Here is a 14,351-nt window from a genome sequence, read left to right on the forward strand (position 1 = left end):
GGCTAGACAGGTTCGGGCAAAGTCTGTTGTCTTTTACACTATTGGTACAGCTTTCCCACATCTCCAAAATTGAAGCACCTCGAAGGTCTGGTCCTACCCCTCCCTCCATCCCTCAGCGCCTTCCTCTCGGAGCTCCAGCCTGGAATGACAGAGGTCTGTAAAAGGATGTCTTAGCCAGAGCTCTTACGGATCTTCAACGTTTCTGGTGAGCTCCCCAAGGCCGCTCCCTCGAAGCCGCTACTTGAAGTAGTTGAGTCCTGCGACCAAGAAGAACTTCTCCAGGAAGAGCTCGGAGTCCAGTACAGCGATGTGAGCTGCTCGGCCAATCAGGGTGTTGGCAGTGCTGGGCAAGGCATGGAACACGTTGTGTCGAATCAAAGTGCAGTCCTTGGCATCCACCAGAGGGCGGAGAAGGTTGTCAATCATCTCTGCGAAAACGGGTCCTGCAAGGAGGGAAGAATCTAGAGAAAAATAGAATCTAGAGAAAAATGCTGGGTGTGTGTCGGGCTGCTAGTCCTGAGCAGAACAGCTGATGTGCCCTAGTGGGTACAGCACCTTCATGATTTCCTTCTGCTTTTAAATCAGAAAGTCACTGAAACAAAGGAGGAGGAGAAGGAGGAGAATAGGAAAGAAAAGAAAAGAGAAAAGAAAAGAAAAAAGGAAAAGGAATGTGGCTCACCTGTGTGTCTGTCTTTGAGGGCAGTTTTACACATCTCGATCCTGGCTGAATGAAATGGCACATAGCGGTCTTGGGGAGAAGCAACCAGCACAACATTTTTAAAATACTGCAGACCTGCAATAAGCCAGATGGGTGCTTTTTACCCAGGTAGTTTCATCTTAGTCTCTGCTTTGCATACATTTTACAAACTTGCCCCAGAGAGAGGAAAAGGGAGAAGACACCAGACACACTGGCTGAGTCACTGCATAAGGACCTTCTGGTCTGGGAGGTTGAAAGAGGGAAGGTGATGGCTTTGTCCTCATCAGCCATGGAAGTTAAGGAGACACATAGCTCACTACTCTGAACAGTGAGAGATAAACAACACGGAAGTAACAGAAATGCCCTTCTGGGCTGGGAATACTGGGGAGCCCATGAGGAAGTAAATCTAGTATTTTGCTCGTCGTCAACCCCACGGCTCCCTTTGTTCCAGCCTCGGTCATGTCACCTGCTTGAGGAAATCAACCTCTGACCTCATGTCCCTGCAGGTAGCTTCACCTCCCTGGAATCAGTCTCACACTGAGGCAGAGGGATCTTTGAAATTAAGCATCACAGCCTATTATTTCAGTCCCCAGAGCCCATCAGGGATCTCCAGGTGCTGCAGTGCTCCGCCCAGGTCCTCCACCGGCCTGCTCTCAGCCCAGGGACCCTGCGGGGGACGCCTTCACTGACGTGAGTCTTCTCATCCAAGATCACAGCCCAAGACCATAATACACTGGGGACTGGCTGGACTCAGTGACCGGCAGATACGGGGCAGGGAGTATAAAGACCAGCCCTTTGCCCTCCGTCAGGATACCTCTGTAGGGCCAGCCCAGCTCCCAAGCTCCCAGAGGGTGGGGCCCGCTGAGATGTCTGGGGTGACCACGTTGTGGTCCAACTGCCCTGCTGCCCAAGCCTCCTTCTTCACTTCCCCATGGGGGGATAACCCTCAACATAGCACACAGAGACACACGTGGGTAAGGAACTTGACCAAGGTTATCGTCAGCCCAGGGCTATGCCGGACTCACATTCAAGGAGACAGAGATATCATCAGAGTCAGTGCTTATAAATTAATGGAAGATTGTGGACCATGAGGCAGACCCTGGGCCAGGCCGGCTTGCTCAGCAGGACTGAGCGGGACAGTCGGGCAGCCTCTCTGCTCTCTCCGCGGACACGAGGTCACTGCTGTGCTCTGTTCACTCCCATGGCAGGTAGGATCTTCGACATCTATGTGTGCTTCCTCATTATGGAGTGCGGGTGAAGGTATGATCTCAGGCCTGCGAGAGGGACCCCCCTCTCCCCTTGCACTGCCAACAGAAATGGACAGTGTCCACCTGCCCTTTTTGTAGGTGGATCTGCACCTGGCTGAAAGAGCTGGGAGTTGGCACATAGACCTTGGGGCCTGTGCAGTTAGGACATTAAAGGCTTGGTGGGCAGTGGTGGTTACAGCTCTGCTGTAGAGATGACACTGCACACACATCCTCAGGCCATGGGGGGAGACGGTCCAGGGGCAGCTGAGTTCTTGGGTAGCTGTTGGCCTCTCCATGAGTTTAGGAGACTGTGTAACAATGCAGCTCATGATGACATCCTTCTGTGAGTGAGTCAAAGTAGCCTTGACTCTAATTTGGGTCTCAGGAGTTGGCTCTCCGTCTCTCACTCATCGCGGCCTCGGGGTCATGCAGGGGATCCACTCACCTGTTTTTTGGCTTAGCTGGTAAAGGAAACATTTGCGCAGATCAGCATTATCCCTGAAGGTCAGCTGCAAAAGGGACCCGGATTTCTTCAATTTCTGCATGAGCCACAAGCCTAGAAAGATGAAAACAAAGCAAAACCCACATCAAACGCATCAAACAAAAAGAAAGCAAAAAAGAATGGAGGAAAGCTTAACATTAAACTGTGATTTGTTAGCTAACTTAAAAATGAGAGCGTGCTAGGCAATTTAACAAATCCTTGGGAAGTCAGAGGGACATTTGTATTCTTATGTACTGGTAGCAGGGATAGAAAATCTTATGAGACAGGCTTAAGGAGTCATGAAACTACCCAAACCCTTTGATTTTTCAGTCCCCTTCTATGAATCTAGCCTAAGGAAACTGTCCTAAGTACCAAAAGAAAGTATATAAGAATGCTCCTTACAGATCCATTTAGAATATCAAAAAGCCAAATTCAACCTATTTCGAAGTCTATCCATTTACTATGGTTATGCTGACACTAACATGGATGAGTATGAGTATTATGTCACAAGCACAAAGAAATGAATTTGACAAAAATGCAAGGAAGATGGTGGTGTGGGAAGACGGAGAGGTAGCATCTCCCCACAACTAGGGCACCTGTCGGCTGCTGGTGGGGGACTCTGACCCCCAAGGAGACGGAAGGCACCCTAGAGTGAACCAGTAGGACGTAGGGGGACCTAGTGGGGAGGAGAAGTGGAGGCCAGACAAGATCAGCACTGCTGAGTCCAGGGAGATCAGGAGAGGCAGGCGGGAGGGACTCTCTGGGAAGAGCGGGAGAGGAGCAGAGGGCGATCGCCTGGTCCACTGGGGCCGGGGAGCCTGCTGAGCTCCCAGGCCGATCCCCTGCCCTCCCAACCCCCTCTCGGCTGCATGGGTCCTTGGGGGCAAAGGAGGGAGGCCAGGGAGATCAGGAGAGGCAGGTGGGAGGGGCCCTACCTACCCACGCCCCAAGAAGCAGGAGAGGAAAGGAAGGTGTTTGCCCCACCCACTCGAGCCCAGGAAGCCTGCTAGGCTCCCAGGTGAGGTCCCCTGTCCTCTGACACCAGGGTTGGGGGCACACCTGGACCCCTTCTGTTCCTTGAGCATAAGCCCCACCCCCCACAGCCCCCAGGGCCTTTTCCAGCCCTGTTGGTCCTGAGCATTGGCCCCACCCACCGCCCGAACCCTTACTTAGGCCCCGCCCTCCACAGCCAAGGCCTTTACCCCCCACCCTTTTTTCCTTTCCCTCCTCCTCTTTTTTACTATTGTGGTACTGATGTACCTTCCCATTGTTGATTCATCTATATTTTTATTTTTACATTCCTTCTGACATATCTGTTAGTTTCCTGGTCTAATTTTACTTTTTACTTTGTTTTTTTGGTTTTTTTGCCACCCAACATGGCTTGCGGGATCTTGATTCACGAGCCCGGGGTCGGGGGGAAGCTCCTGTGGTGGGAGCTCCGAGTCTGAACCATGGGACTAACAGAGAACCTCAGACCCCAGGGAATATTCATTGGAGTGAGGTCTCACAGAGTTCCTCATCTCAGCACCAAGACCCAGCTCTACCCAATAGCCTACAAACTCCAATGTTGGAAGCCTCAGGCCAAACAACCAGTAAAACAGGAACACAATCCCACTCATAAAAAAAAAAAAAATGAGATGGCAAAAAAATATGTCACAGATGAAGGAACAAGGTAAAAACCTGCAAGACCAAATAAATGAAGAGCAAATATGCGATCTACCTGAAAAAGAATTCAGAGTAATGATAGTAAAGATGATCCAGAATCTTGGAAATAGAATGGAAGCACGATTGAGAGAATACAAGAAATGTTTAACAAAGATCTAGAAGAACTAAAGAACAAACAAACAGAGATGAACAACACAATAACTGAAATGAAAAACATACTAAAAGAAATCAGTAACAGAATAACGGAGGCAGAAGAAGGAATAAGTGAGCTGGAAGACAAAATGGTGGAAATAACTGCCAAGGAGCAGAATAAAGAAAAAAGAATAAAAAGTATTGAAGACAATCTCAGAGACTTCTGGAATAACACACCAACATTCTAATTATAGGGGTCCCAGAAGAAGAAGAGAAAAAGAAAGGGTCTGAGAAAATATTTGAAGGGATTATAGTGGAAAAATTCCCTAACATGGGAAAGGAAATAGTCACCCAAGTGCAGGAAGCACAGAGAGTCCCATACAGGATAAACCCTAGGAGAATCACACCAAGACACATATTAATCAAACTAACAAAAATTAAATTCAAAGAAAAAATATTAAAAGCAGCAAGGGAAAAACAAAAAAATAACGTACAAAGGAATCCCCATAAAGTTATCAGCTGATCTTTCAGTGGAAACTCTGCAGGCCAGAAGGGAGTGGCAAGATATACTTAAAGTGATGAAAGAGAAAAATCTACAACCAAGATTACTCTACCCAGCAAGGATCTCATTCAGATTCAATGGAGAAGTCAAAAGCTTTTCAGACAAACAAAAGCTAAGAGAATTCAGCACCACAAAACCAACTTTACTAAAAATGCTAAAGAAACTTCTCTAAGCGGGAAACACAAGAGAAGAAAAAGACCCACAAAAACAAACCCAAAACAATTAAGAAAATGGCAATAGGAACATACATATCGATAATAACCTTGAATGTAAATGGATTAAATGCTCCAACCAAAAGACACAGACTGGCTGAATGCATACAAAAACAAGACCCATATATATGCTGGCTACTGAATGTAAAATAGTTGGCTGGTGGGAAGCAGCAGCATAGCACAGGGAGATCTGCTCAGTGCTTTGCGATGACCTAGAGGGGTGGGATAAGGAGGGTGGGAGGGAGGCTCAAGAGGGAGGGGATATGGGGACATGTGTATGCATATGGCTGATCTGCTTTGTTGTGCAACAGAAGCTAACACTGTATTGTGAAGCAATTACACTCCAATAAAGATCTATTAAAAAATGCAAGGAAATAAACAAGACACGGGGTCTATATATATTATGATTACTGCCATGTTAATGTGCATGCATGCAAAGATAAGGAGAGTGAACCATACAAAATCACTCTAGCTATGCTAGATTGGAAGGATTATTGGTAATGTCTCATTTTTCAACTCTTTATAGTGTTGCAAAATTACTTTATTGTTGTGAAAAAATGTGGTTCAAATCATTTGTTTCTGTTCAAAAATGGCTTCCTTGGTTTGTGAGGAAAGACAGCTTGACAGGGGAAAGGACTTCCATTTGTTATGTATCGTTGTGTCAGATAACTCATGTTCCCAATTGATGTCCTACAATAACAAAAAGCAAACAAATCTGACCCACCTCCTGTGAGGAAAACAAGCAGCCCAGTCTGCCCTGAGTGCCGGTCAGGTATAGGGGAGCAGTGGCAGAGCTGGGAGATAGGCATGGAGGGGAAGCTTATTGGGGTGACCCCCAATAACACGACATGGATTTGGGCAGTCAGGAACTACTGAACTCCTTGTTAGGAATATAATTTAATAAACTGTTCATGATTATACAAACCCCAGTGACCTATAATACTTGGGCTGTCTACGTCAAATCATGTCACTTCCACAGATGCCACCCCATTAGTCGTATCTATATGGTCTACAGGGTAACTCTAGCACCACCATGTCACACAAGGCTCTTCATCATCACCAGGCTCTTGCTGACTGCCATGGTCATTCTGCATCTGCAGGTTGCCCTGTGTTTCTGTCACAGAGAACCACCTGTAGTTTCCTGATTACATCGAGCTCTAGGTTATTAAATACACTATTTCTTCTGCACAGAAAACTCGTCTTACCATTCGCTGTCTTGGAAATTCTGCTCATCTTCCAAGATTCATGGAGTCTCACTGCTTCACCCTCCATGATGTCCCTCCCTTACAACAGAGGAAACTGTGAGAGCCTTGGAGCTGTGGCTGTGTGGTCATCCCAGGAAAAAGCTTTGAATCCGGCTATAGGTCACCTTCCATACATGATAACTCCTTTTTTCCTTCTCCTGTTTAATCCTCAACAATTCTATGGCACACACATTCACACCCACATGCACACCCCCATATATGTATATATATAATGTACATGTTTATAGACATATATAAACACATACACACACATATACACACATATATAAAATATATGTTTACAGATAGGCATATGTATATATATACATATACACACATCATGCATGTATCCATACTTATATACAAACATATACACATTAGCTTCATTTTACCAATAAGGAAACTAAGTAGCACAGAGATGAAATGTCTTGGTCAGAGTCTTCCTCGAGTGCCTGGGTTAGAACTTAACCGTAAGCTTGTCATGGAAGTGACATGATTCAAAGCCCACTGCTATAGACTGAATGTTTGTTTCCCCAAAATCCATATGCTGAAAACTAAACTCCTCCATGTGATGGTATTTGAAGGTGTGGTCTTTGGAAGGTGATTAGGTCATGAGGATTGGACCCTCGTGAATGGGATTAGTGACCTTATAAAAGAGACCCCAGGGGCTCCCTTGACCTTCCTACCATGTGAGCACACAGTGTGAAGACGGCCGTCTGTGAACCAGGAAGCGGGACCTCACCCGATACCAAATCTGCCAGTGCTTTGATCTTGGGCTTTCCAGCCTCCAGAAGTGTGAGAAATAAATGTCTGTTATTTATAAATCCCCGCTTACCCAGTCTATGACAATTTGTTACAACAGCTTGAATGCACAGACACCCACACTCTCTCTTCCCCACCACTATTTATTTTTATTCACAGAAAACTGAAGCAGAAGAGACCTTGTGAAACATCTTGTCTAATCTCATTCAGCTCACAAACAAAATAACATCTTTCTGAGCCCAGGTCTCCTTCCACCATCTCACGCTTTGAAGAGGTTCCAAAGCCACAGGTTCCATCAAGAAGAGCGTCTGTCTCTGGTTCCCCCTCCCCTGGGTCCTGGATGAACTTTGAGGAATGATGAGGCTGGGGAGAGTCTTACCTGTACTGACCAGGGTGCTGTTGTTGTACAGGGTCCCCAGGTGCGGCCCGGACAGAGACAGGAAGGTGTGGAGTTTGTTGAGGTAATACCGGAACCGGGGCCGTGTTAGGACCGATCGGATGATGATGTTGCCCAGAGAATGGCCAATGAAGCTGTTGAGAGACAGAAGGGGTCCACGTGAGTGACAGCAGGAGGCTGGCTGCCAGGAAAGTGCTGCACCAGGAGCACCAAGGTGTTAGCCACCCTCCTCCTCCCATGGGATTTAGGGGAACAAGCAGGGAGAAGGGGGGCTGCTAATTCATCCCCATCGGGTTTCTAAACGCTGGCCACATGAACCCCGAGGTGGGGCCTTTGTGAATGGAAGCTCTGAGCCCAGTGTGGTCAGAAGAGAAGCGTGGGCATCTTGGTGTCATTAGAGCACCCTCCTCCCCCCAGTTCTGGTCTCTACGCCTCCCTCAGTGCACCTGGGGGTTCTTTCTGAAATTCACATTGGAGCATTGAACCCTCCCGGTCATTCACAGGGTGAAATCCCAGCTCCTTAGTCTGGCTTACGAGGCCATTCATGTCCCGACTTCTGCCTGCCTCTCCAATTTTACTCATCCCTTGTTCACTCAGTACAGTTAGTGAGTTGCCTGCTTTCAGCCCACAGCACGTGCTGTGCTCCAGCTGCACTGCTGCTCAAAGATCTATGGATTCGACACATCATCACTTTCAAATTAAATGATTATTTATCAAAACCCTATTATATTATATATTATATTAGCTCCCTAGCTCTTCTGGTGTGCGTCCTTTTATTTTTACCTAACTCTGTAGGCCTCTGAAACCTCATCTGTTGAATAAAGAAGTGGTATCTTAGAGGCCTAAATGGGGTCATGGATGTTGAGGACTCACCACTATGTCCACATCTGCAAGTGCCCGAGAAACACAAGCTACTGACTTTCACCTTAACCATCTCAATATTTACACCAAGTTGCCTGTTACAGTGGAAGAACACACTTAGCACTGATTGAAACCCTTTTATGGGGCAGGCGATGCATCCCCTCAGGGCTGGTCCCACTTAACAGATGGGGAAACCGAGGCTCAGAGATGTAGAAAGCTTGTAAAAGGTTATGTGGTAGAATCGGGACACAAACTTGTGAGTGTTAGAAGAACGAGAATTTAAAACCTAGGATATTTGTTTAAGTCCAGTTCTCCTTCTACTGAGCTACACGGTGTTTATTCTCCTGCACACCTGCTATGACAGATATGGGTGTGTCAAGCAGCCCTGGTACCCACTTCTGTTCGGAAAGTAATCTACCCCCCTTAAAGGTCCCAAGTTAACTTATCCCAGACCAGTATACAGACGGCATCATGCTGAACTTGTACACAGCAAACACGTAAAAATGGCACCCCTCCCCCCAGCATTAACTACCTGTGGTTTCCTTTTACCTAATTCGCGATATGGAGAGGTTGTACAGCTGGATGTGCTGAATGATTTCATCCAGTAACCGATCGGTCATGGTATCAAAATCTGCAAACGTGTCCATCTGGAAGGAGAGAGAGGGAACGGGTATTGGGGAGGGCGTGGTGCCAGGCCGGGCCCCATGCACAAGCCCATCTTCCTCCTCCACTAAACACCACTGTGCGTCCTGGGGGTATGCCCACTCCTGACATTAGGGTGCAAATCCATATTCAACAATCAGAAAAGGAGCCCCCGATTGGGGGTCTCCAGGTCAGGCTGTGGGTTCCCTCTTTGTGAGGCGACAATGGTGCCAACCCTTCACAGAACGGTTGGGAAAAGTACATGAAGACACAGACGCCAACTGCTCAGTGCAGCGCAGATGCTCAAAGCGATCCTCTTTCCTCCTCCTCATATTTATACCCCATGCACCCAAGCGCATGCCTTGTATAGAGCAGGTGTCAAAGAAAAGGCAACAGGACGGACCACTAAGAGAGGAGGAATGAGACGGTCCCTTCCAGTGTTTGCTTGTTGATTATTCTCTGTACGAGTCCCATTGTCAGTGGTCATGGGGCCCTTTAGATCAGGAGTGCTACACCTCCAAAGAATACTCAGCCTCATCCATCTCAAGTCCCATGGACTGGGACTCAGTGCAACCCCACCTCTTGGCCATGGAATCTCTCAGTGCTCATCTACCTTGACATTCCCTTAAGGCTCCAGACCTGAAATGGCAAAGGCCCCCTAGTTTACCTCTGACTATGAAAAGGTCATAATCCAGTTCCACTGGTTACGTAGATGCCAGTGACAAACTCCTTCCCCAGTACAGACCCACGGATGCCCAATCATTATGTTCTGAGCTGTCACTCAACCTATGACCTGTGAGGTCAAATGGCCCAGTCACCTGACTCTCATGTCCCCCCTTCTTACTATTTCCTCCTCCCAAAAGAAAATGAGCTCTCTAGACCTTCCAAGTGCCTGGCCAGTGTTCCTTGGTAAATCCCCTCCCATCCGTGTGGCCATAAACCATCACGGTGACTTTAGGAGGCTCATCTAAGACACGAATCAGGGATTCTTTCAGTTCTGACGCTTTTGTTGTCATACCTGATTCTTTTCAGACATTAGGAAGTCCAGTTTTCCTCCAGGGAGCCCCAGTTCTATGAAAGTCTTTACCAGACGGAGGTCCGCACTGTTCCCTAAAAACGACAGATAACCCCACCACGGATCCACAATTAATCATACAACAGCCGACACACAAGGGATTTATTTCTTACTCCTTTCCGGTCCGCCTCCCATTTCCTGCTTTTTCAATAAGTTGATAATAAAAACAACTAAACATGTCCAATCCACGGGTCCCCGTGCTGCCCCTCCTCCTGTCCACACAGGGTCAGGGCCTTTCTGGTAGTCCTCCCTCAGTGGGATCATTCCCTGATCTATAAATATGTGGCTTGTGAACATTCTGTACACAGGAACGGTTGAAGGCACGTCGCCTCTCCCTTCTTTGACAGCCAATTCTGTTTACTCAGGACATTCTGCAAGTGGTGTCACTTAATGATGACACACTGATGAGGCACGATGTGATATCTACAAGTCCCCTCTCAAGTTGCTTCCTTAATACAAGGACTAGTTCTGCCATTTACAGGTTGTCAGCAAGTAAGTCCCTCAAACAGGGGCACAGTTATGTACGACAGAGTAAGAATCACCCTTGGGAAGCAGAGTCAGCAAGGGCAAGCTCCATGGGTACCATCTGCCAGAGTGACCATCAGGGCAGAGGAAGAAGAGCTTGAGGACTTGAGGCTCTGCTGCCAATAGAAAAGACACAAAGAACACACAGAATGCATCCCTGAAGCGAAAATCATGTGGAAAATAGTTCTGATATAAGAGAATAAGCTTCGTGTTCAAGTATGGTTAGGGGTAAATTTCATGCAGGCCATGGGGTTCAGTGGTAGCTTAATGAATGTTTTAATCTATTCCTCAAAGGGATCCCTCCCGAGTTGAAAGTCCGAAGTTGCTTATGTGGCTATATAGGTGACCTACTTTACCATGTAACCATCCTTTCAAAGCAGCTGGGAAATGAGAAGTGATATCGTTGACTACCAATTTTATACCCTTCTTTATGAAACCACCAAGTGATTCAAAGGAGGATGAAAATGACACACAGAATATGGGAGAACTAAAGATGTTTGACAGACTCCTCCTAATTTTCAAGGATGACCCAATAGAAGGGTGACCCACGACAATGGCCCATCAGAGCCCATGCTCATACATGCAGGGCTACAGCTATAAAATACTCCCATTCTTTTAGAAAATGTTTCTATTTTGTACTAAGTTAAATTTTGTTCATTCCTTTCATTTCTGACAGTAAAAGTTTGCTCTTTGGTCCTGCTCTTGTTTAAAGCTACCTAATGGCATTCTAGGTCGTGGCCTTAATAAACATGTATCAAGTGTTTCTGTTTAGCAGAAGGAGTCTAAGGAAGAGATGACAATGGGCCCCCCTCCTTCAGCTGTCGAGCAACAGAAAACTTTCTGCAACTTAAAACTTTTTCAAAAAATATGATTTGATAATGTGTTCCACTGAGGACACTTACAAGAATACAAATCTTGGGCTCTGGGCACAATATGAAGAGTTGGGCAAATATCCATAACCATTACCAATTTCTTCAGTTCTCTGTTCATATCAATATAGCCTTGTAAGTGGAATGTAACCAATGGATCCTGTAAAACTCTGCAAAGTTTAAACATATGGACGTTGAACTAGAGAAATCACCTTCAAAAGAAACGTGTGCTTTGTTATTGGTTGTCTTTTTTGATGATTTTATGCCCAAGTGACAATGCTGTGATTGGCGGCTCCGTTTTCTGACACAGCACAAATACTGGAGAAGCTGGCCTATCTTTATAGCATCCCTCTTCTCCCACTTGCAGGATGGAGTCTGTGGCCTGACCAGATTTCTTATTTTCACAAAGAGATTGAGAGGCTTATCTCATTTTAATTTAATATCATATAAGTAAGAGATGCACACGGGTCATGCAAGGCCATAGATCCTGTGTTTAAAATACACAAGCTGAGTGAGAACGTTATTCTTTGACTTTCTGGAAGTCCTTCTGATTGGAAGCCCCAGTTAAAAACAAGCATGTTTTCAACAGCTTAATACTTTTGCAAAGAGAAAGTGAGTGTCAAGCTCAAAAACGTCTTCCGACAATGGCACATGTCAAACTTCAGCAAACTTATTTTGTTTATATTAATTATTTTTAGTATTACTCTTTGTGTGTAGCACGTGAGTCTAGTATTTAATTTGTGGTGTGATTTGAAGTTTATTTTTTTAATAAATAAACTCAAAAAGTATGCCCATTTCAGTACAAATTTTGAAATTATAGTACAAGGTACATGGGTAGAGTAAATAAGGGGAAAGGAATGTGTGAACAGGTGAAATTTCCAAAGCACTGAAGTCAGTGCAGAGAGAGGAAAGCTCACCCAAAAGAAAACCCAGTGTTGAGAAAGACACAGTGGTGTGAAATGGTCCCTGTCCATGGAGATGGGAGTGAATTGGTGCAGCTGGAAGAGGGAAGAGCAGAAAGAGCAGGAAATGAGAATGAGGAGGATCAGACATAAAGAATATTTTATGCTGGGAATTTTCTAAGCTTTCTAAAATAGGAGTTCATTTTATTTTATTTTCTGAGAGCTACAAAGAGCTTCCATTCCAGTGATGGAATGGCCAGATCTAGTAAGATTTTAAGAAGATGACTCAGGGATGTGGATGGAGGTTCGGGTTGGGGGAGAGATGAGCTTGTTGGTAAAAGGCAAAATGAAACCATGGGCTCTGGAGCCTGACAGATGGGTTTTAATCCTGACTCAACCGTATTAGCTGTGGGACCTCATACAAGTTACTTAGCTGCCCTCTTACTCACTTTCCCCACTTCCAAATGGGGATGATAATAGCAGCTACTCTGCAGGGCTATTGTCAGGATCAACCACATTAATAAATGTTAAGTATCTAGAATGGTCCCTGGCCCCTGGTGAGTGATGTATACATTCTGGCCATCATCATAGTCATCATCATCATCATGGTCGTCATCGTCATCATCATCATCATCATCATCATCTGGAATGGATGATCTATCACTGGATTCTTTGACACTTCACTAAATAGACCTGTTGACTTAGCGTCCTGGCATGCAATGCATATAGCCAGGAGTTGATGTGGACAGTTAAATGCATGAGCCCCAAGAGTGAGGAAGATTAAGGATATTAACAAGAGCGTGTCATAGAAGTGAAGCCCATCACCATTCCCTATTTGATCATCATAAGAAGAATGTGACCACTGGTTTTGCTCCTCATCACCACTGAAGCCCTAGAGGAGCCCTTTCACTCCTCTGACCCTTAGTTATACATTAGAATCCATATGAAGTGGATGTGATTTATTCATTCCATTCATTCCTTCATTGCCTTAATTCATTCATTTGTGTATTTCATTAACTCAACATATTTTTTTGCCAAAGAGATCTTTTCTTTGAGAGCAAAGCCAGGCCATTTTCCTAGATCCAGCATACTTACTAATATTCCACAGTCACTAATTGAACATTGGTTGAACAAGTCCCTAAACTAGATTAATTCATAAATATGATAATTTGTCTACAGCACAAAACTTTGAGGAGGAAACCTTTTTAGAACTCACCATCCAGGCCATGGACACAGACTACCAGGTGAATCCCATCTTCCAAATTTTCTTCCTCTTCCTCTGGTGGGAAATACGGTATGTCAGAAGCTAGTACAGATAAGTCACTGTACAGAAATCCATCAATCTTCAGCTCTTTTTTAAATTTTTCTTTGGCCTGATAAAAACTGGAGAATACACTAATTAATCACGAGCCGAGCTGTGTATTCCATGTTGAACAGGAGATGCATTGAGCTGGGATGTAGGAGTGATGGACAACTACAAGGAAGTATCTGCCAAGCAACCAAGGCTGAATGTGGGACCTCATGGGAGACGCTAGTGAAAGAAGGTTTGTTCTGAACAACGAGGCAGAAAAGTGACCCAGGAAAACCAAGGACTGTATTGATTTGGGTTCTGCAGATGTGGTTCCTGCATTGAATAGAACCTCTAAGGTTCCCTCCAGCTCCAAGGATCCATGCAATCTTTAAGCGATCTTCCGGGAGTGAGAGTTTATTAACCTGCTTCCATCTACTTCTCCAGCATCATCAGCTAGCCTCCAAAAAGAACACATTTCTCATAAAGTCCCTGCATGAATTATGCATCTTGTCTTGACTTCCATGTCTTTGTGCATTTGGGTCTATCTGTCTGAAATTCCTTTCCCGCCTGGTTATCCTGTTCTTTGCCTGGTTACCTGACAAGATGGTTAAGACCACGGACCCAGGAATCAGACTTCCAAAGTCAGAATCTCGGCTTTGACACTGACTAGCTGTGCACCAACTGCTTTAACCTCTCTGCATTCAGTTTCCTCATTTGTAAAAGGGGAATAACACCTGTATCGAATTCATAAAGTTGTCTTTGCCTTGTTGTATTACGTGATATAATC

General features: G+C 45.5%; 1 protein-coding gene across 1 annotated transcript in view; it reads right to left on the reverse strand.

Annotated features, from left to right (window-relative positions):
* Window positions 1-237: 237 nt before the first annotated feature.
* The window catches only part of FAM135B (family with sequence similarity 135 member B), a 166,827-nt gene continuing 152,713 nt past the window's right edge, over window positions 238-14,351 (reverse strand). The window contains exons 13-19 of the mRNA XM_060116030.1: window positions 13,490-13,656; window positions 9,921-10,012; window positions 8,810-8,907; window positions 7,382-7,533; window positions 2,390-2,500; window positions 680-793; window positions 238-443 (exon numbers count right to left, since the gene is read on the reverse strand). Coding sequence (XP_059972013.1) covers window positions 238-443; window positions 680-793; window positions 2,390-2,500; window positions 7,382-7,533; window positions 8,810-8,907; window positions 9,921-10,012; window positions 13,490-13,656 — 940 coding nt within the window. The remainder of the gene's footprint in view (window positions 444-679; window positions 794-2,389; window positions 2,501-7,381; window positions 7,534-8,809; window positions 8,908-9,920; window positions 10,013-13,489; window positions 13,657-14,351) is intronic.

Source organism: Mesoplodon densirostris, chromosome 13, assembly GCF_025265405.1.
Source record: "Mesoplodon densirostris isolate mMesDen1 chromosome 13, mMesDen1 primary haplotype, whole genome shotgun sequence".
Lineage (NCBI taxonomy): Eukaryota > Metazoa > Chordata > Mammalia > Artiodactyla > Ziphiidae > Mesoplodon > Mesoplodon densirostris.